The sequence below is a fragment of the Anser anser genome, assembly GCF_964211835.1.
Source record: "Anser anser genome assembly, chromosome: 7".
Classification (NCBI taxonomy): domain Eukaryota; kingdom Metazoa; phylum Chordata; class Aves; order Anseriformes; family Anatidae; genus Anser; species Anser anser.
Genome location: NC_139727.1, coordinates 18,102,587 through 18,126,828, shown reverse-complemented (window position 1 = coordinate 18,126,828; position 24,242 = coordinate 18,102,587). Strand labels below are relative to the sequence as shown.

The window sequence follows — 24,242 nt, the reverse complement described above, 5'->3', positions numbered from 1 at the left end:
ACTAGCAAGAGAGATATCTCCACCACAAACTGCCAAACTGCTGAGCTGATACCTAGGAGATAGAAAGGAACATGAAGCCTCTTGTTCCACCACCCTTGTTTGACTAAATCCTATCCTTTTTATCCCAAAGGTCCCTTGCTCAAAAAAAGATTTTTTCTTTTTTTTCTTTTTTCTTTTTGGTTTATTTATTTTCTGTAATTGATCAACTTTGACAATCATCAGGCTATGCTTCCCATCATCAACCTATGGCACTATGTCACGAAAAGGAATCCGAGTGTCCCCACTGCTGAGTGCCCCCCTATAAAACAGGCCTTGAGTAAGTCCACAGCTGTGCTTCCTATTGAGTTCTCAACAACCCTACACAACTATGCTCTTTTTGCTCATACTCTCTGAATTGCTTTTTTTGGTCATTCTTTGCATTCCAAGTTTCTGAGCTAATCTTGAGTTCCTCCTGGATTTGTCACCTTTGAAGCCTTGTCATATAGTTAGGGGCTATGTGCTGGCATGATTACCTGTGTTCTGTACTTAGCTCTACAAATATTTATCTCCCCTCTCTTACTGTGCCACCAAGCCTATTAGAGTTTCCTTCAAGAGGAAACACAAAGCTGTCTAGTTTGTTAATCCGGATTAAGCACTAAGTAAACACACACGGAAGAGCAGTACTTCACCAGTGGCTAAAATAACTCACCCCACAGGAAGAAGAATGCAGAATGGGGCTGCAGAACATTCACTGCCTCTGCCCTACCCCTCATCCACATCTGAAGTCAAAGGCTGAGGACTTATATCAAACAAAATTAGTTTTGTATGAAGCTTGCAATGAAGAAAATACTAAAATTGACAAAAATAACCTATCTATGCACTTGAGTTAGACAAGATGAGACAGTCTTTGACCTAACTTGCTTCAAAATAGTTCATAGACTACCAGTTGCTGTAGTTGCAAGATGTTTATTTAAAATACAGACCACGGATTAATTATATAAAATCAGCAGAGTTAAAAGAGGTATGTTATGAGGTTATCAAGGAGGCTGTTGTTGTGTTATAGAATCAAAACCAAAAAAGAGTTTTGATTCCATAAAGATAGTTTACTAAGTCCCTGCCTTCCTTCCTCATTCCAGCTCTTGATCTTCAGTTCACTGCACCCCAACTGTGTTGGGGCAGTTTTTACAATTTTATACACTATAAATCAGATAAAGAATAACTAAATTCATGGAAGCTGATGCCATATTATTGACAGGGAGTTGGTAAGGGGGGGAAGTCTAAACTGAAGACATTAGGGTAGCTATCTCAGAGTTGGTCAGTACAAACCATTGCATCTCATGTTGTCTAACACTGTCAATCAGACAAGGTAAAAAGAAACTGTAGGTATCAGTCAAACCATGAACATCCCTGGGCTCCAAACCGTGAACCTTACTAGTGAGATATGTAAAGAAAGCAACAAGTGGGCAGGATCTTACATGACTTTTTGTCTCTGCTCAACTCAAAATAATCTGCAGATTAAGTAAATTATCATTCTTAGCACATATTAACTGCATAATGGCTTCTCCATATAATGAAAACTCTGAAAAGTTTATAAATCAATATTTACTTCATTTACGTACATCACATCTGTGGGCATATTAATACAAGTAAAATAAACTGAAAGTTTATGACTGCAGATGGTTGTAAGAATGTTTTCTTTCTGTGACAGAAGAGAACAACAGTTTTGGTTTGTTCTAGATTTTTAAATTATTTTTATTTTTTTGCCAAGATATTGATATGAATATTTATGTTTTGTTAAGTCTCATTCTGAATGCTCCTCAAAGTTTAGGAAAGCAGGGCTGGTTGGGACTCTCTGGGCTATCAGTCACAGGATCCACTTGAAACCTTTTAACAGACATTCAATCCAGAATGGTTTGTAGGATGTGCCTTTAACCTAACTATAAAGGGTCAAAAATGCTCTGCAAATCATTGTGGGGAGAGATACCTGAGGCCCACAAAAAGACCAAGAGCTACAAAAGCTGTCATGCTACAGAAAACCAGGAGATCAAAGGCATTGTCAGGTCCCAAGGCCCTGACATAAAGAGTTTTTCAGATGAAATTTCCAGATGCTCCAAGGAAACAAACCATTCCCCAGACTCCAGTGCAAGGGAAAACCCCAAGTGGTCCTTGCCAAAGATGATGTGAGAGAAACAGCATTGACTGTAAAAAGCAGTTATTGTGTGGAGACAGACCTATGGGGAATTTTGTACCAGCAAGGCTACTACACATTACAATATTGTTTCACATGTAGCTGAAATCAGAAATGCCCCAAAGTTACTGCTGACTACTGTCTGCAGCTGTGTAAAGTTACTAATTGCACTCCATTTCCCATGAAGCAGCAATCTACATCCTGCCAGTTAAAGAGTGGCTATCAAACCAGTTTCAAATTCACATCAATAAGATTTTTAAACAAGACCAGCTTTTTTAACATCACTTCTTATAGTTGAGCAAGCACATAAAAATCATCCTCTTTTCTAAACATTTCATGTGACATCTTCCCTACCTTTGCCAAAGAAGTTATTTTTTCCCTTCTCCTACTCTCGCATCAGCCTTCTACTTCTGCTTTGCTGCATCATCCACTCTCACTGTAACTGAGGAAATAGTATTTTTGTCACTGCCACTAATTGATTGCCATACGCTGCATTCATATTTAATTCCATAGCCCTATTATGACAAGTACCGCTCTCCAATTTTATCCCAAGACCATTTGAAATCTTAGACCATTTAGTCTGGCACATAACCTGTCAAATCTTTTGCACCCTGACCTGTGTAAGACTGTTGCAAAGGAACACAGCACTAGTGATGTTTGTTTCCCAGACCAGTTTGTTGCATTTCTCTGACCACCTTCGATTTCAGTGTGCACAACCAAACTGAAAAGTCCACATTCAGGCCCTTGCATTCAGTATGGATGTGCTCTTATTGCTCATCTATAGGGTTATTTCACAGCATTAGACACCAAACTACTTAATGCTAACTCCATAAACATCAGAATTACTTTAGTCAGGCTTTGAAAGCACTGATATAATGTGTTAACAATATCCACCCTACTTCTGGAAAACTGTAGGCTTTTTTTATTATTTTCTTTTATTATTTTTTATTTTTTGCTCTCAGCAACACACGTTCTATAAGCTGGATGTGCTCCACAAACACTACTCAACCATGGTGAGCTGAGCTTGGCTGGCAGGTCAGCTGTCAGCAGGACAGGGGGATAAAATAAGCTGTGGGTTGAGATAAAGACAAGGAAATCACTTACCAGTTACTGTCTCAGGCTAAACAGACTCGACATGACCAAAATTAATGTATGTCCAGCTGAAATAGAAGAGCTGGATAGTGAGAAATAAGAGCAAATTATAAAATAATTACAAATTCTACATATATTACACATCTCTAGAAAGCATATAAAATATGAGATGTGGAGAAAATATAAACAGAACACACACAATTGAATGAAGCACTCAGTAACTCAGTATCTCCTGTACAGGACTGAGATCATAGAATCAAGGAATGGTTTGGGTTGGAAGGGACCTCAAAGACCATGGGGTTCCAACCCCCTGTCATGGGCAAAGATGCCACCCACTAGAACAGGTTGCTCAGGGCCTCATCTAACCTCGTCCTGAACACCTCCAGGGATGGGGGCATCCACAGCCTCTCTGGGCAGCCTGTTCCAGTGAATGTTGCTTCCATCCAAGTCCTGTGTAGTCACAGGATAATCAGAAAAGCCACAGAGCAGATATTCAAAGGTTACCTTACCATAGAGATCTCTTCAAAGACCTGCACGTAGGACCTTCTTGTTGTGTGCTTTGTGAGACCATGCCAGTAAAGCCTTGGTAATGTCCAGAAATCCCGTGGGGACACGAAGAGCCTGCTGTGGCAGGCAAACCAGTGCTTAGCTGGTGACAGTGACTTCTCTTCAGGTTAACTTAATTTCCCTCCTGTCCATGTGCTCTTGGGGCAGTCCCTCTTCACAGGAGAAAGCACCAAGCCACCAGATGTGACAGGTGGGGAAAAAGTCATACATTTGGGTGATATTGTCCCTTCCTGCTCACACTACTCTTTACATGCTTAAGAGCCACCATAGCTTTTAACTTGTAATTAACTGTCGCTGATTATGACAGTTATTGATTTCTGTCTTACATCAGAAGATCAATTTTAATCCCCAGATTTACCACCACTGTTAGCATCCAATGTGCCCGGTTCTCAGTTCAGCCAACAACAGAGCTCTCGCTTTACTCCAAACGTGTTCAATCCTTGAAAATAAGCACACACATACCGCGTAGAAAGGTTAGCTGCTTTCTGTGTTCCCAAGCAGCTTTTAAGTAGTGTCACTGGGCACTTGTTCTGTACCAGGGTGTATGTGACACAAGACCCTGTGATTTATTAATAACTAGCTGCTGCTTGCTTAACTTTTTTTTTCCCCTAAATTGTATTACCAGTGATATAGCGTATGCAATAATTAAAGAATTACTTGTTCTAATATGATTTTATGCTTAAATGAGCAGACATTATATATAACAGTGTTCTGTGTTTTGCTGATATGTGGACAAATAAATCTAGAAGAAAAAACATCTTAAAAACAACAAGACATAATTAGTACCATCTGTACGGAACTTGTAGCCTCATAAAGGGTTTTATTGAAATAGAATAGTAATGAAATGTTATTCAAAGGGGTTGATTTTTTGCAGACTGATTTAGCTGGCCATTGACCCCAGTGAGTGTTGCTCCACAGACATCAGTGGAAACATTTTTGCTGTATTTTAAAATGTAAGAAATTATAATTTCAAGAACCTGCTAAAGTTTTTATTTGAAGTGAATGCCAGCTTTTCTATTGATTGCATAGAATGCCTTTAAAACAGAAATCAAATTTAAAGGGATTATAATACACATTTCAGGGTTTGTTAAGAAAATTTCACAAACAGGATTAGTGATACAGACAGCTTGTATTCAGTTTTCTATTTTGTTAAATTAAATTAGATTGGTGCTTAGAATGAATTCTGGAAAGGTTTCATATGTTTTCTAAACTGGTTCTTCCAGATGTATTTTATAAATACTTAAAGCCACTTGGCTTAAAAAAAAACACTGTAAGAAAATCAGATTGGTGTTTATCATCTTTAAATATAATTAACTTCCTCCAAAAGGAAAGATAGAAAGTGTCATGGAAAATTTTATTTCATAGCTAATGACACGGTACGTGTCAAATTAGTTGCAGTCTAGGTAACCCTTCCTTTTCTTATATCCATTTCATTCTAAACAATCATTCTGAAGTTACTACATTCCTAGATCATATAAACAGAAAGAGAAATCTAAAAGCACATTTCTTTGTTCCTAACCAAATTAATCACAAAAAAAAAAAAACACAATGTGCCGTGATCTCCCAAAATATCACCCTGAGTTAAGTTCTAAATAAAAACTTCCTTATATATGCTTTTCACAGGTTATTCTATCTACCTTGCCTGTTCAGTTTGCAGCCATTTCTTAACCTCCCTGGCTATGATGCTAAGGAATAACTTTCCATGCTGTATCACCTTGGTTATATTATAATAACTACAAATTAACCTGCCATACCAGGAAAGCCACATGTTCCAGTTCAGCAAAACTACCTTGTCTTTACTCTTACCTTTTAATCAACAAACAGGATGAGTTCAACCTTCAGTGCTAACAAAAAAAACACCAATCCACAATGCAATTCACTTGTATCAAGCAATATTAAGTTTAAATTTTTCCTTTCTGCAAATCTACAACTTCTTGGCAGGGTCACTGAGTTGATTACTGTACTCAGTGCAACACATGTAACAGGTGGCAGTTCTATAGTTGGTTTTGTTTTCAGTAACCTCATTCCAATATTAAATGAAATGCCCATGTTGTTTCCTAGAGCAGGTGATACAACCGTGTGTGACATTATAAGTTTCTGCTGGATTACGGGTCTATTTTTTCTTCCTGTGTGTGAGGGGTGAGGCGTGGGATAATTTTGCTGCTTGCTTCAAGCAGCATGAAGCACTTACTCCACATCATCAAGCAATGGGTCCTGGATAAGAATAAAAACAGATATTTTTGAACATGTTCAGCATCATTGTTTTACCATCAAACAGAAGGATTACACGCTTCTCTAAATCTCTCTTTTTTTTTTTGTAGAATGCTAATATTTTTCAGCCTTCACATGCAAATGGAGGTGATGCCATTGAAAAGGCAGGCATGTGAGTGCAGCAAGAAAGACAAATTGTCTTTACTTTAAAAAAAGAAAAATAGACCTAAGGCATAAAATGTGTAAAATCAAAGTTATTCAAGGCAAAATTTTTGAAGATTGGAACCATAATTGTTGACATACTTCAAGCAGTATTTTAAAATCATAATACAGTACTCTTTAAAACTTAGGCACAATAATATATCTTAAACATGAAAGGCGTAGAAATGGCTATATACACAGTGACATGGGTATCTACGTATTTCTAAGCCTTGGTTTTACCAGCATAATTGTTTGTGTGCTGCAGGTCAACCTTTTGTAGAGCTCAGGATGAGCCCTAGGCTTTCGAGAGAATAGATAACAAAGGGAAAAAGAGCATCACTGTCCCTGCAGAATAACTGGGCAGGTCTTTAAGGCACACAGAGGAAACAGGGGATATGTCCCCACACAGGGGATGTGTTTCTCCAATACAAAACCCAGCTCCAGGCATTAGGGATTGGAACTGAGCAGGACTCCTTCCTGGCTCGTTAGGCTTACTGCAAGATCACATCAGATAATTGCTTCTATAGACTGAGCTACTCACCCAGCAACGTAATTATTCGTTTTGCTCTCCTTTTTCTGATTAGAAGGTTGTTCTGGGATCCCAGTGCCCTAGGGTACAGAAAGCTTACTCTGACATCTAGCTTTAATGTAGCCATCACCAATGTTAAACCTTTTGTTCTTTCACCAGCCCAAGTTTTCAGTTTAAAAGGCTCTTTCCTCACCCTGCATCCATATCACTTCTCAAGCTAATGAGGTCTAACTGCACATTATTACATCTTTGGTCATGTTTGACAGAGCTCCTAAGATCCATTTACCTTTTTTAGCCTTGTATCTCATTAGTGACTCACAGTCATCATGCAATACCACTTGTGCACTTGAACTCCGCTCCTCCTTCTCCATCCCTTCTAAATTCCACCTGAAATTATTTTTACTCCCCAAATGAATGACCTTGAATTGCTTCCTACTGAACTTCTTCCTGTTTCACAGAATCACAGCATGGTTTGGGTTGGAAGGGCCCTTAAAGCCCCCCTCCATGGACTGGGCCCCCTGCCCCCAGCCCAGGCTTCTAGGCCCAGAGCCTTCTCCTCTCCAGGCCGAACACACCCAGCTCCCTCAGCCTGGCTCCATAGCAGAGGTTCTCCAGCCCTTTGATCATCTTCTTGGCCCTCCTCTGGACTCATTCTAATACTTCCACATCTGTCTTGTGCTGGGGCCCCAGAGCTGAATGCAGGCTCCAGGTGGGGTCTCACATGAGTGGAACAGAGGGGGACAGTCCCCTCCCTCGCCCTGCTGCCCACGCTGCTGTTGGTGCAGCCCAGGGTACGGGTGGCTTTCTGGGCTGCAAGCACATGTTGCTGGCTCTTGTCGAGCTTCTCACGCACCAACTCCCCCAGGTCCTTCTCCTCAGGGCTGCTCTCAGTCCATTCTCCGCCCAGCCTGGATTTGGGCTTGGGATTGCCCCATCCCAGGTGCAGGACCTTGCACTTGGCTTTGTTGAGCCTCACAAGACTTACACAGGCCCAACTCTGGAGCCTGCCCAGGTCCCTCTGGATGGCATCCCTTCCCTTCTCTGTGGTGTGTCAACCACACCACAGAGCTCAGCGTCATCGACAAACTTGCTGAGGGTGCACTCGGTCCCACTGTGTCCACCAATTCCTTCAAGACCCACAGGTGTATCTCTTCAGGTCCCATGGACTTGTGAACCTTCAGGTTCCTTAGATGGTCTCAAACCTGATCTTCTCCTACAGTGTGTTTTTCTTCATTCTCCCTGGTCCTTCCTTTGCCATCTGGAGCCCAGGCTATGTGGCTGGAGTTCTTGCTGGTGAAGGCTGAGGCAAAAAAGTCATTGAGTACTTCAGCCTTGTCCATACTCCAGGTGACCAGATCTCGCATTTCCTTCCAGGGAGGGCCCACAATTTTGCCATTCTTCCTATTTTCACAGATGTTCCTACAGAAGCCTTTCTTGTTGCCTTTTATGTCCCTGGCCAAATGTAATTCTAAAAGGGCTTTGTCTTTCCTAATCTGATTCCTGTTTGTACTTGTTTCCACTCTCTGTAGGCCTCCTTTTTCTGTTTGAGTTTGGCCAGGAGCTCCTTGTTCATCCATGTAGGCCTCTTGCTGTTATTGCCTTCTTTCCTCTCTGTTGGGATGCATCACTTCTCAGCACCTGAGGAGGTGATCCTTGAATATCAAGTGGCTTTTTTGGGCCCCTCTTCCCTCTAGGGCTTTGCCCCATGGTACTCTACCAAGCAGATTCATTAAAGTATGAGAAAAGACTGGTCAACCAGAAGTTGAATTCTGTTGAATTGTCTCAGTTTGTGCTTACCTCCGAGTTTCTAAGTCCTACCCTCAAGCTTACCCCAAGTGAGCATTGTTAAGATGTGACAGTTTCGGTTTTGTACATTCACACACCGCTGTTGTTAATCTTTGATGTCTCTGGACCATTCCTCAAAACAACAACAAAACAAAACAAAACAAACAAACAAACAAACTGTTCTGGTGATCTAAGTCAAATATCATTGTAATTCCTGGCAGATCAGAAATGTTTTTTATTGACATTTGAACATGGCAGAACAATGTGAGAAATTTTAAACCTGACAGAAGCTTTTGGAAGAATGGTATCAGCAATGAAAAAATACTTGTTCAAAGTTGAAGTTCCACCCCTGCCTTAATTACAACACTCTTATTGTAACGCCACAGTTGGCTGAGTACTGTTGCATAGCTGTGTTTCAATTCTTGGGAGCTGCAATACTAGACTCCAACCGTTACACAGGGCAGTTTTACACCTGAAGCACCACAGAGGTTATATGACTTCTGTTGTGCATTTTGTACTTGATCAAAAATTCAAAGGTGGTCTTTTCACCTTCTCTGGGAAAATGCTGATCACATTAGGAGTTGGAATATCCTTGCACAAATAAAGTCTATAAATGAAAGTGCTAATAGTAAAGGTGATTGCTTATTGAGTCGTCTTTTTTCTTTTTTTTTTTTTTTTAAGCCACTGCCAGGATGCATTTGGTTCATAACCAGTGACAGTAAAGAACATAAATGCCAACAGAAATGTCCATTTTTAGCTGTGAAAAATATGGAGTTAGATCACTTAGGGATTTGAAAACAGCATTTCTTCCTTGGCTGTTGTGTTTGGACAGAAAACAATGTACCCTTGCCAAGTTCATTACAAAAGCCACGTTGTACTAGTCTTATGATTGACATCACTGATGGATTCAATCCATCAATGCCAAACAATTTTGTGATTTGAAGTTACTTGGTTAACTCCTGATCACTTCTCTGCTTGATTTGCTCTGCAATATGAAGTATCATTATTCCAGGGTCATGTAAGAAGAATGATGTTTCTTAAAACATAAGATACCAGCATTTTCTACAGAAGTAGCTGGATGTATTCCTAATGAGATTCATGACCATAATATCTAGTTATTTATTACTGATTAAAAAAAAAAAAAAGCAAAACCAATACATTAAAATAATATGAAATCATAATATACATTCCCAGGTAACAACAATTGCTTTTTGTCTTTAGAGTATGTATAAAATATCTCTAAACCTTTAAATAAAATCTTTATTAATATTTAGAGATCTTTAAAATTATAAGTAAAACAGCATTTATCTTTTAAATTATACTTCTTTCTCATTTCTGATGCATATATGAGTTCGTTTGCAAAATGAATGTCTGTCACAAACAAGATAAATACTAAACAGACTTGGAACTACCCAAAGAGAGCCTGTATTGCTAAAGAAAAAAAAATCTATTCAATTGGCAAGTTAGACTTTCTAAAGAAACTGGAATATCGAGCTGTCTGGCTAGCAGAAAGGAAGATGGATGACTCTTCTTGAATTAGGTGCTTGAAACTTAGTTCTGCTCAAAAGAGAATATAATCAATTTGGGAAGGAGTTGAGTCTAACACTGGGAATGCTTTATTGTAAATAGTAGATTGCATTTAAACTTTACTCAAGTGTTTTAAAGGTATTATTTTAGCTTAACCTTCAAAATGAATAACAGTTTATTTGTGCAGTTATTCACTGAAATGGGTTGAGATATCCAGTTTAGGAAATAGTCTACCCTGTCCTTTATACCCTACGTTTTATATTTATTATGAGCTCATCTTATTATTAGTTTCATTTGTTCTCCTTAGGTTCATAGACAGCAGATTTATTACCTTGCACTAGTACCTAAAGGGTATATAAGTAAACATGAGTTCATACTGTCCACACCAGGTCAGAAGCTACAAGTGGACTCTCCCAAGCAAGCACTTGGTTTATCTTCTGACCTTACTCTCTTCCTTATACAACCTAGAAGTAAGTGCAAGCATCTTTAAAGGTCATACTCTGGGAGAAAGTACTACATACTATAACAGGATAATTAATTCTAACTCTCCAGGTGATGTCTCCTGAATGCTCAGAACCACTTTCACTCTTTGTAAATTAAATTAATTAAAATATGGCAGTAAGCCTTTCCAGCAAGAAACCTGCATCCAGGAAATGACAGATATAAGGAGAGGTTTCCACAATAAAGTTGTAAGTAGCCCATCACACAGTACAGATATGTGTAACTATTTTTTCTTCTTAAACTAAGGTCTTAACATTGGTAGAGCACGTGACACATGAATCAAATACTTTTGTTACTCTTACAGTGTTCTCTGGAAGAACTCACTTTTTTACTGCACGCATACAATCTGAAGAATTCTATGCAGTTTATATCTAATATTCTACAAGTCTACGCTGGATTTGTTGTCATCATTTGTTGGAAATAAATGTGGATAGTTGTTCTTACTGGAAATACAGACTCTTTCATTTCGAATCAGGCATCCATGCATCTCCCTGCTTCAAAAAAACCTTGTGCCTCAGTTCTTTGTCTCAGAAACAGGTATCTAGATTAGAAGCACCAAGTTTATTACGGATACTGTTACAATGCTGTGAAACAAATACTTAAGTTGCTAAAAAGTAGAATTGTTTTTTAAATTTCCCATGTTTAAGTATCTCTATACTTAGTACAAGGCATAACTAAATTAAATTATTTTAAATACATTTATGTTTCATACTTACAAAACTAGCATTGCTGTTGAAAAAACATATACATGACTAAGGAATATAAATCATCTGGGAGAAAAATGAAGAGAGAAGTTAAGCCAGACAAGTTTTCAAGGACTGTTTTTGTTCACTAAATGCACTAATATACTTCGTTAAATAATGCAGTGCTGATTTATGAATTTCTGTAATAGTAAAATATCTGAATGTCTAGGGCTTTGAAAAGTTAAAGCACTATTTTTTATTTAAAATATAATCAATTTGCACTGAAATGCTATGCAAAAATAATGCTTTAATTTAGCTGTAGACATTTAGCTATAGATTCATTAGAACTCAAGTGAAGGAGACAAAAATAAACAAATATCCAAGTCTGGGATATGCTTCTCATGAAATGTATATTCACAGATGAAGCAGATCCATACCCCTCGAGGCCAAGACTTCCACCCTGTGATCTGCAAGGGATCTGCTCCCTTTGTCTTTACCTATGGAGACCAGAGGCCCAAGGAAGGTCTCCAGTACTTTATTGCCCTTTATTTTCACTTAATCTACGTCCTACTGTAAAATACTGTTGTGAATTTGACGGTATTGTCAGTAACAGGTGATATTACTGTGACTATTTTAAAGGAACACAAGGAAGAAAAAATTAATAATAAAGAACTGTAGGAATTACCTGTCATAATACCAAATAATAACGTAATATACTTTCTTATGATATCTACACTACTAAACTTAGAATTTCAATTTGAGCCTGTATACTGTACTAAGTAGCCTTGTTTTAATTTCTGCCTTTAATAATTCCATTCATTTTACACATTATTTACCCTAGTCATAAGTTAAGTTAAGCATTATGCAGTACCTTCATTTCCATGGTGATTTTCATGTAACTTGCCAAAAACATGGTGAGTGACTATGGACTGAGACAACATTTCAAGGTTTCAGCAAACTATTTATTTTTGCATATCATGGCAGCAGCCAACTTTGCAAATGCAGTGCCTTGCCTTGTGTTTCATATCTGGAAATAGCTGAGGATGAGCTCTCTTACAAATTACTGCCTTACTGCAGTGGCCTGCAGACTATACATGAGGCACAGAACTTAAAACCACTTAAAATGTACTGGAGCCTATTGATATATACAGAACTGATGCAGTTTTTTAAGGTACGGTGCTGTGAAACAAAGATTACTGAATACACTTCTTATTATTCCATCTTCACTTAATTGCGTGTTTTTTTTTTTTTCTAAAAAAATAAATAACCCACAGAACCTCAAGACATTCAGCAGGGTAAATAATAAGAGTACAGGTAGAAACGACTTGCACTGAAAAATTAACAGTTTATTTCTTTTTTTCTTTCCTCCCCTTCAATGTAAACCTTTAAAATCTCACAGAATGTTCTCTCTGCCTCTTTGAACACGTTCTCCTAACTTTTATTTAATCATGCAGCCACCAACTAAGTTGTTCAGGTGGAGCTGCAGAAGGACACATGAGGGACTACTTTCCCAATATTACCCTGCATGAACTGGTAGGCAGGAGGAAAATGGAGAATAGGAATGACAGGAATCGCTCTGCTACACGTTTCCCAGCTAGCCTGAATTGCTGGTGGGCATAAAAGCTCCCTATCTCTGTAGGGCATTACAATCTGTAGGGCACTGCACAGAATTGCCACAGTCCCAGGCAGGATCGCCTGCCTTTTAATAGTTTGAAGGTGACAGCATTTGGAAGGCCAAGTGTTTAAACCCCACCCCCACCCCCTTTATTTTTTCACCTTTTTTGTTGTTTTTGTTAAAATTGTCAAATATTGGAGAGAGCTGAGCACAATAAAAACCAATGACAAAAGTATGTGGTCTTCTTAGAGAACTCCTGGGAGATGGATGGAGTGCCAGGATGCCAGGAGGCTGAAAACAGGCACGCACAAAACCAATAATCACTCTAAAAATGGAAAGTTGCATGAACACGTGCACACGGGAGTTCATTATCAAGGGTTCCCTTTAAAAGTGGACAGGTGACTCCAGCAGAGCTCTGCAGGTCCGTTCCATGGCCAGCACTATTCAGTACTTATTAACTTGGAGGTTAGGAAGCTGGATGACAACTTTTAGCAAACAGACAGCAGGAAAGCAGAATTACAGAGCTCAGTGGATAGGCAGCTGTTCCTGACTTCACCAGCTCAGGCTGAGGAATAATTAGTCAGGGTGCTGTTCTCAAGAACTAATGCAGGTCGCGAAACGAGCAAGATTCAGCAGTGCCCTACTGAAGCAGAAAAGCCCCGTACTGATATACACAAACAGGAGCACAGACTGCTGTACACGTGTAATTATGTTCTGTTCCACTCAGCAAGGAGATCTCTGCTGGAGCCTTCGAGAAAGATGTAAAGTAACCAAAGCCTAGAAAATGTGACAGGCAAGAAAAGATGGAAAGAAACAGGACTCCTAAGCTACGAACGTTATTGCTGGTTGCAATATAGTACTCTAACATGTAATGTATGCTTTCTGAAACATATTTTGGAAACAGTCATAAAAAATATAATGTTAAAAGTAAAAATAAAGCATAAAAAAATGTATGGAAAATGAGACTGTGTGAAAGCAGTTTCTGGTGAGTGATTAGAATTTTACTGATATGAAAAAACTGTAATATCCAAATATTTGGATCCAGATTAACTACAGCAGATTTAGGTTTTGATTAGGTTTTAGGTTTAGGCTTTCCTATTGTTTAGGTTTTGTTGTTTAGGTTTTATTGTTTTGTTTTCCTATTGTTTAAGCTTTCTGCTTTTGAGACTGTCATTTTGATTTTTAAAATATTTTCTAATGCTATGTCATTTTTTCTGGTTTTCCTGAACAGTGGAGCTTCTTCTACCTTACTCCTAAAAATCATAAACTCTATTGAGATTTATTCTCAATATTGAATATTCTCAACAATGCTTTGTTGGGGGGGAGGTAAGGTAGAATTAAACAGAAGAGGATTAACTGACTGCAGTGAGCACACAGCATTCACCATTCATACAGCAACTGTAGGATCCTTCCCATGTGCATAACTGACGGTGTTAGTAAGATGCTGATACCCGGGCTGCAGAATCTCTTTTCATCTCAATGACTACTTCAGGTATTATTTGTGGAAAAGGACCTCTGGACAGCAATGCCATTACATCTCTGACTTGCTTTGAGTGCTGGTGAGATGGAGCTATCCATCACGGGTGCATCGCACCGTCTGAAGGTAGCGCTGAAACTGTTACTACACATACTACGTGCTTAAGTCTTGCCTCGAAAGGATCAAGGTGAGAACAACTCACCGAGGAGAATTCTCTGAAAGTTTCAGAGGCAAAAAAAAAGCCTTTCTCACATCTTTTTTAAAACTGCATGGATAGTGCTAGAGGTAATTATGTAATATCTGTAATCCATTCTTTAAAGATGACAGTCTGAACCTGGGTGACTGCAGAGCCCATTCACACCAGTACTCTCAGAGACAAAAAGTCGGGCCCTTTACATATTTAATATGACTATTTCAAGTGAGCCACACAGCGAGCGTGGGCTGATTGGAGTGGAGATGGAGGTGATAGCATTCATCATTACCAAAGTGTAACAGTGGGGTGAGTGGGGAAAGAGAAGTGGGAAGTCGAAACAAGATGTGAAAATCCTGCTGGGGTTGTATGGCAGTGACATTAGTGTATTAAAAAAAAAATACCTAAAATGAGTTATGAAACTAATTAAGGAAATATAAAAGCCATGGATAAAAAGTTCCTTGTTAAGTATAATTGATAGTACAAATCTAATTTGAAAGGTTAACAAGCTCTTGAAAATTGTTGAATCAAGTACAGACTGATGTTTTTAATATAATTATATACAGCTAGCAGATGGTATAGTCCTTTTTATTATATCGCCAGCTATTAGACTTTCATTTTTAAAGCAAATACTGAATTATACTAAAGATATGTTGAGCTAATTTTAAAAGATCAATCAGTTTTGTAAGTTCTGTGCATGCTGATCAAATACATACTATCTGCTACCTAGTCTGAAAAACAGGATTTAGATAAGAAATTTGGAGTATTTCACTATCCCTTTCCAAAACAACTGTATTTTAAATCTTAATTCAAAGCTTGATGGTCTTAATGAATGAGAGTGTATTAGATATGTGAATACCCTTACAAAACAACTGAGAATTAGACGTAGTTTAAGAAAATAAAGCAGCAGGAAAAAAGCTATCCTTAATTTAAAATTTCTAGTTCCAAAAAGATGTTGAAAGTTTAAATTTAATAAGTGGAATGAATGAGGGGAGACAAACTGAAAGCCAAAAAAAATAATAATTGCTACATATGCACACAGCTGAAGTTCTCTCATCCCTTAGTCAGCATCAGAAGGCCAGTTGTTGCCACCAGCTGGCTTACAATTCCTCCATCACCCACTTGTCACATCTTGAAGCAAAGACTTTGACTTCCCTTAGTGCTCTGTTGGGCAGAAGAGCTCCACATGAGTGAGCTCTGACAAAGCCAAGGTCTTCTTCTTCTCCTCCTCCTCCTCCATGACTGTTCCTAAACCCACCTGTTATTCAGCATTCACAACACAAAAATCTCACAGGATAACAGTTAAGCAGTTTGACTATTGCCTGTTACACTGACCAGGTTTCTCATTACACACTCCAGTCTGCCTCTCTGTACCTGATTGTTACTTCATAATGATCTGATGCTCTGTAGGATAAATAGCAGTATTTAATTCAGTGGTTTTAAAACAGAATCTTTGTCTAAGACTCAGACTTCTGACTCCTACTATGCTATTTCTAGTACTGAAAAAACAGTCTACAGTCTGTTGTGATATATCAAACAAAAATTATAGAGAGTTTAGGACTCACAGATAGAGGATTACAATAGCAGGATGTTTTTTCCATCATGGACAATGAAATTTACTAAAAAGGGGGGCACTCCAATTCATTCCCAAAGGTACCAGACAGAATGAATTTAGTTTGAACTGAACACAGAATTTATAACATGTAATGTCCAATCCAAGTTCTTACTAAGTTACAAAGTAGGACGTGAATTGCATCCTCTGTATTGATGCTCCTCTCACCTAAATGTAGCCATCTAAAAGACTAGCATCTACAGTGTGAGATTCCTGAATAATCACATGGGCTACGCACCAGATACCTGCAGTGCCCATTAGGAGGTGCCTCTTTGCCTTCATCAGCCACAGAAGGAATCCAAACAGAGAATATATTTAAGACAATTAACGTAGGTGGAAGAAGGTGGATCCTATACAAACTTAAGCAGCCTTGCTGAGTTACAGCAAATGTCCATGTTCTCCATGCCTTAGGAAGAGCATCGAGGACAGCAGATAACATTTCCCCAAATGCCCTCCGAGCTGTGCTTTTATTTCACATTCTGCAGTCTAATGCTCATCCATAACAATAACCAAAAGCTCTGCTGGCATAGCATATGAAGAACCCAGAGATGGCTGTACTCGAGGCCATAAAAATAGATAGCCAGAGCCTGATGGCTCTTGAAATAATCATGCTGCATCATCGCTTCAGTTAGTATAAGAAATGAAGTATGGGAAATGCTCCTTCTGTGAGCTAAGAGTAAATAACTGATCAGGACAAGTTCAGACATCCTTCAGTTTCAACGTAATAAATTCACCAGACTTTTGACCACAGTAAAATAAATAAAATATTATACTTTCGCACTTGAAAGTTGCCTTGAAATAGTCATAAAACAACTGTCAGTTCACTTGAAGGAAACTAAAAGTCATCTAAAACTTCATGGCTCTTAACCAGCTGATTACAATCTAAAAGCTGTAACAAGAATGGATTAAATTGTACTATTTCCTACTCTCATTGTCACTGTCAAAAGACTAAATTTATGCAGGTCTTTCTGTCCTTGTTACAATCTTTGTCACAAGAATGAGGCATTGCAATTTTATAGTCCCATGTTCTCTGAAAGATAACAGTAAACAGTATTCCTGTGACCTTTTCAATGTTCTATAATTTCACTGAACAGTCACTCTTACTCTCCTTTTAATATTCTCAGCACTGATCAAAAAGTGATGAAATTGACACCAAAATAAAATACAGAATTGCGAGGTTAAAGCAGTGAGCCTGACTACCGTCTCTCCCACAGCAGACAGGGCATAAAGATTTTTGTTTCATTTCTGCTCATTGACATAGCTTTCTTGCACAGTAATGTAACACTGCACAGTGAGCTCCCACAGAAAGTACAAAACATATCCAACATCACTACCTTCCAGCCTAAGTAGGGGGGACGTTTGATTTGATTCCGTGTCCTTTAACAAATGCTCAGTGAGGCATGTGTGCTCCTGTCTGCCTGCACACGGATATGTGTAGGTACAGATCAAGATAAATCCAAAACAAACCGCTCCTTTGCGAACAGTCCTCCTGCGGGGAAGATGAAAGAGCCAACATGTGACAGATGTTCATCATGCTGCTTAGTACAGCACTGGAAGGGACATGAGCCTGCAGTAACGGGAACAGTGTAAGGCACTACGCTGCAGAGCATTCGTGGTGCTTTAATACGAACTGAAGATGGAATATCACAGTAAGCTCTCAGTGGGGAAAACAAGATGCAGCACAGTTATCCTCGCATGCTAAATTCTTGAGCAAACTCTCCATCTGATCTACCATGTGTTCCTCTGTTATCTCAAACTGGAGGCAACACAATCACAGGCAAATGATCAGCACAGACAGAATACAGAATAAGGAAGAAGAGAAAGTACTGTGCCACTAACTGTAGGATAATTTCCTGAACCCTGAAAGCTCCATCTCCATTTTCATTTCTGTCCTATGCACTATACCTGCATACACAGTGCTTTTTTAATGAGAAACATACATTAGCTATTGTAATCCGAGGAAAGGAAATGATATCATTAAGGATTTCTGGTATTTGAATTAGTTCTTTAAATCAATATTAATTTTAATGCTTTGTTGTAAATGCAAACATTTTGGGCCAGACTTTCAAGTGGTTTATGTCAGCTGCAGCTCCAAAGGCTCATCTTTAAATCTAGACTGTTGACACCTAAAGATGTGAACCTGAAGAAGGTCACCTCACAGCACTGCAGAGTCCCGCTGTGGCTGTTTCCTCATTTCTTTGCTAGTTGTCCACAACCTCTCATCACTCTTCTCTTCCTCCTCACGCCCTTCTGGGTGTACTGCATCCTTGCTGCAGCCTGAGAGACCAGAAACTTGTCCTCTCCGTCTTCACCTTACAGGAATACTCTGAACCATACAGTGGCAGAAGCACATTTCTGTTCTGTTTGCAATTCTTCTCCTGAAAATGCTGCATGTGCCAAGACTTGGGGCTTCTGGTATTTGATGCAGAGCCTGAGGTGGCACCTAAAAAGAAGTCAACAAGGAATTTTCTTGAGGGCATGCATCTTGCAATCTCATTTCTGTTGCTAGTTGCGGAGGCATAATCTGCTCCACAGCACTAAGCTGTGGGGCTGCAGCTAAGTAAAGAATAGAAACATGTCCCTCAAGGACTTGGTCCAGTGATGTATTTAAGCACATGCTTCAAAGGTTGAAAATGAAATGTTTTGCTGAGTAATCACCTGAAATGGCACAGCCTAATAAGAAGTAAACTAAGTCAGAGGGTACTGAAATACGTATCCTGTAAAACCCTACTTTATTACTTTGTGGAAGTATGATCTTTCCAACTATAAAATAGACGCAGTTACAAATAGCTGAAAAATATCTACAAGTAGTTACCATGGAGGTTTACTTCTTTTTTAATCAACTATTCTCCACCTTCTCATTCCTTTGCCACGCTCAAAAATGCTGGATTTTATAAGGTGATACAAAGAAATGTAGGCGTAACGCTTTCAAATAACTACATGAAGACTAATATTAAGTATTTTTTAAATACCATCCCTTCAATATTATTCTTTTATAAAAGTTCAAGAGATGTGGTTATATATTACTGTGTGAAATGTGGCCTGACAGTGCTCACAGAAGAAAGGATCAGAGGAGTTTGGATGCAGCTGGAGGCAAAAGATGAATTCAAGATAAAATAAAGGAACATGGAAGACAGCAGACAAAAGAGAAACACCTTTTGACCAAGAAAAAGTGGAGGGAAAATACGAACCAATCGTCAGAAAAAAGGATTCAGGGAATCTTCAGTGGTCCTATGAAGAGGAACAAATACGGCCAACCAAAAGGTAGCTTCACGGTTGTTTCTGCCAAGAACCTTCCATGGTGCCCAGGCAGGAAAGAGGGCTCTGGCTGGCACGACAGACAGTCTCTCACCCCTCTGAAAGCAAAGCTGGCAGAGTCGGAAAGAAGAGCTTTAAAACTATGAATGACGTGGGTGATTTTTTTAGAATTCTTTTTATAGGAAGAAGAAACTTTGGCAATGCAAGAATATACAGAATATGAACTCCCAAAGACAAGGGAAAAGAGGGAGAAAGCATTAACACAGATCAAAGTAAAAGGGGGAAGGACAAGGAGATTACTCCAGGGTCTGTATTCATGTTAATGCATCGGGTGAGGCTGGAGGAAACTAATTTTTGTAAACCAACATAGTGCATGTCAAGAACAGAACAGAGGAACGGAAAAGAACATATAGGATATGAAAATAGGTAACAGAAAGATAACAGCTATCGTGATGGGGATGTAAGAGCAGAAACACATGTATTTTGCAGGAAAGAGTACCAGTAAAGGTGCCAGTGGGGTGTAGATTTTTAGGTATATCACTGGGCAAATTGTGAAGAAACAAATAAGAAAACAGAGCAACACTGGCTGGGAAGAGAAGCTCTCCTGGAAGACCACTATAAATCTCATGGTTCAGACAGAGATCTCCAATGTTACTGAAGAGACACGTTGCGAAACAAGAGACTAAAGCAGCAAGAGATCAGTAAGAGATCAGTGCCCTGCTGCTGTGCTACTCCTGAGTGCCTGTTGTTTTACCAACTGGGTAATACAGCATATTGCAGACATATTGCTCCAGGGCAGAAGCAACTATTGCTCTTATAAGGTGTTATTGCAAACCTGCAATGGACTCTTGCACTGTTACAGGACCAGCAGCTTCCTTTGTTACACTGGAGAAACATGTCACTAGTAACAGTAGGGTCTGGTTATTTCCTGGGTTAATGGTAGGGCCTCGTTATTTCCTTCAATAATTCACAGACTTTGATACAATGAAGTATATATTATACAAAATAAACACACACGAAATACTATGCAAAATAATTACCTACAACATACAGACAGATTGAAATCTATATTAAGCCAATAATCATCAATATTAACTTAGCTAAATTTTTAGTAATTACTGTCACTACCCACCACGGAAAATATCTGATGAGATCACAAATTGCTTCTGTTCATGATCAGTAGAAGATAAACAAAACTATACTGTAAACAAAGGTATTAAATTTTCAAAAAATAAACTGAAAAGCTAAGAGAACTAGTACATGAAATGAACCAAAAGTCCTTGAGACTTAAAAAAACCAGACTGGTATTTCTATAGCACAGAAATTCCAAACCATCAAAAACATTTTTCTAAAGGAAAGGAAGAACTTCAGAAGGCCTCCAGCCCTATCTGGATGATAATCATCCCCAAAGTGATATTAGAAACAGACTAGAAGAAAAATGGGCAGCACAACACAGCTACATCTTACAAATAAAAGTATAAGTTGAGAACTGTCCTAAATCAGTCTTTTATATAGTAACAAGTGCCTTCGGTCCTAAAACAAGGAACATTAAAAAGGAGAAAATATGTTAAGATGCTATGAGGATGGATTTGAAAATGTTGTTGTCATTATTATTATTATTATTTAGAATTAATATATTTATTTGGTTTTCAGTAAGGAAAAAAAAAAGTCTAAGGAAAAACCACACTGTCTAATGAGAATAAAGGACTGAAATGGAGGTTGCCACTGTCAAAAAGAAAGACAGATCAAAGGATTTAATGTGCTTACACTGTAAGGACAAGATAGTCTCCATTCCAGAATATATGAAAGCGAACAGAGATAAGTGCAAGTGAAATAGGACAGGCCTCTGTCAAATGGAGGTGAGGCACTACCTGACCAAAAAGGACCTGAAATCATACTCACACTTCTGAAAAAGGGCAAAACGCGAGCCACGCAACAACAGATCCATTAGTTTTATCTCAATGATACTCAAGGCTCTGGAACACAATCTGCAGGAAAGCATAATTGAAAACATGGAGGTAAACAGAGCTGTGAGATGCAGCATGATAGACCAAACTGAGCAGGCAGCTGACTGTGGTAAGGCAAATCTTTGCTTGAACAAAGCTGGACTTCCATGAAGCATTCAGAAGAACGCCGTGGTGAAAAAAATAGCTAAAGCAGATAAGGTCATCAGTAAATCTGGAAGACATGTAAGGAACTAGCCAGGAGGAAAGAGAGAGTAACAAAAAATGGAAAATTCAGGAATTTATTGACTAATCCCAGGAACTCTTATGAAATATGCTGGGAGCTTAGCACCTGGAAACAATAAGAAAACACAGTGCTAAGACCTTCTGTAGAATATAGCTACAAAGCTGCTTCCCAGATCTCCATCAGGACCAGACACAGGGGAAGCAGGAGGGCAACTGGAGTCTGTCCCCCAAGACAACATGAAAAAAAGACTAAAAGAACTCATTTAGCACCATGAAATGCCAGCTGCAAAGAAATACAGCTGCGAAATACAGTGGAAAGGTGAAAGAAGTTCAAGCACACTGCTGTCAAAGGACAGGTGGGTTTAACCTGTCACGAAACGAGGCTTGTGGGGGACAGGTAAGCCCCTCCGGACTTATGTTTTCTTTTCATAAGCACTTAACAATAATTTAATCCAAAATGCCTCTCTTAATCTTGCATATACTGAAATTTGTCTTGCACTGAAGACATTATGTGTGAATTTGGTAACCAGAGCAGATTTCTTACAGTATAGGTTGGGGAGTGGCGGGGTTCTTTCATTTCTATCATCAGAGGGAGGAAAAAAAGTCCTCTCAGCTGATAATTTCAGTAAGAGTCATATGCACATAGGTCAGAAAAAAATTCAGATCAATCAGAAAAAATTCAGGTCAGAAGGGACCTCAGGTTTCCAGTCCACCCTCCTGCTCATGGCAATATCAGCTACATGAGATTAAACCTTGTTACTGAGGGCTTTGTCCACTCTGGTCTTAGAGAACTCTCGAGGATGAAGGCTGTACCATCTCTCTTTTGGCACCACGTCCCACTGATTAGAAGATCTCACTGGGATAAATTTTTTATTTCTATCCAGCTGAAGCAAGAGCCTGTGAAAGTGAAGTTAGCAAAAAAGAATTACAAGTAGTAACACAACTGCTTTGCTCAGACCTTTCTGTTTTATAAAATATCAATTTAAATATGAAGTAGATCTAAAAGCGTTGAGTAGAAGAGTTAAGGTAAAACACTCTACACCTACAGCCCTGCTGCTAGTCACCACTTTCAAACCTAAGTGCAGACTAGGAAAAGGATCAGAGCTTTAGCAGCCAGTTCTACATACATGCTAAACTACACAAGCCAGCAACCAAAGCTAGGTGTATCCTTTGAAAAAAGAAAGCAGACCAGCAGTCCCAACCTGCACACACCCCACAGCACAGAGCACGCAAGGAGAGCTCCTTTGGCCTCACCCCGGGGGGTCAGTCAGTAGGGACTGCACGGCAGCACTGCTGTCTTTCTGGAGAGCAGACCTTGCTTCTATTGGGATCACAATTCCCTGCTCTGTTCTTACAAACACAACAGAAGGAACATTTGTGATTCATCCACAGTGCACACAAAGCACAACAAGCAGCCCTGGAGTGCTTACTGCAATTTTCTTCTGCGTTTGTGATAAACCATGCCATGGTGGAAGGGAAGGAACAGACACCACGTGCCTCGAGACAGCGAGACAATGATCTGACACACTGAGCAGAGCGCCTCACTTTATTAGATCCTTGACACCTGTTTAGGAATTGGTCAAACATAAACTCACTCATTTAATTCCTCTGCACACCCTTCGTCCCACATGCCTTCCAGAAGTCTCAAGGACAATCCCTGTTTCAAGATGCTTAAAAATCTGAAAGCAACAGAGAATGAGATATCAGTTAAGGGAAGGAGAACAGAGGCAGGATGTAAGTTAATTCAATTCACTGTAGACAGCATGACAGAAATGGGTCTTTAAGATGGACATCTATGTGCACAGTCCTTGGAGAAAAGTTCGAGGAGGTTATACCATGCTTGAGAGCCAGCAGAGAGACTGAATGAACAAAGTGACGTTACCTTTCCCTTGTGGATTTCCTGAAGAACAAATTTAATCTGGCCCAGAATAAGAATCTTTTTAAATATATATATATAGATTTAAGCAAACAGGATAGCAGAGATTTTTTTTTCTTGGCCTGGAAATGCGTACTGAAAAAGAAACCATTTAGTACCTGGTCTTTATAGAATATGAAGCTCAATAGGGCAGGCCATTTTTGTGGGTGCATGCCAGTGTTCACAGGCTCATGTAAATGTTCATAAGCAAGTTAACAGGACTGTACCTCCAAGAAGAAATACGTTGTATTTGAATCATCTGCATATTTGTTGACACTTCAAATAACTTTAGGTTTTTATAAACTAGTTCTAATCACTGCTAACAAGATGTAAAACATACTTAAAATCCTTATAAATATTAATCTTTAAAAAGACTAAACGTTTATTTAGCTCAATTTCCCAGCTACCTATAGTTTTTCTAGATGGATTTCCTGAAGGAAAATAAATGTCACGGAAGATTCTCTTTCCAGAGTATCTTTTTCTTACAGAATTGCTTCATTTCCATTAAAACACAGGATGTTGACCTGAATTAATCTGAAGGCAATCACTTCTGTTTGTGGCATATATATTACATAAACATACCATTACAGCAAGACATACTTCAACAAGATGAAATTAAGTTTAACTTACAAGCATCACTATTAGAATTACTGTTCACTCCTTTAGCATCAGTATAATACTCCCACAGAAACAGGTCAATGTATTTTAGCTTTAATGGAGCCC

General features: G+C 38.9%; 1 protein-coding gene across 1 annotated transcript in view; it reads right to left on the bottom strand.

The window, feature by feature from the left end:
- LOC310902572 (uncharacterized protein) overlaps window positions 1-24,242 on the bottom strand; it is an 881,556-nt gene that overhangs the window by 315,175 nt on the left and 542,139 nt on the right. Inside the window, exons 4-7 of the mRNA XM_083844327.1 lie at window positions 23,200-23,283; window positions 22,357-22,501; window positions 21,318-21,403; window positions 18,607-19,525 (exon numbers count right to left, since the gene is read on the bottom strand). Of these exons, the coding sequence (XP_083700453.1) occupies window positions 21,374-21,403; window positions 22,357-22,501; window positions 23,200-23,283 (259 nt within the window). The 3' untranslated portion in view covers window positions 18,607-19,525; window positions 21,318-21,373. Of the gene's footprint in view, window positions 19,526-21,317; window positions 21,404-22,356; window positions 22,502-23,199; window positions 23,284-24,242 lie in introns of the transcript that reaches the window.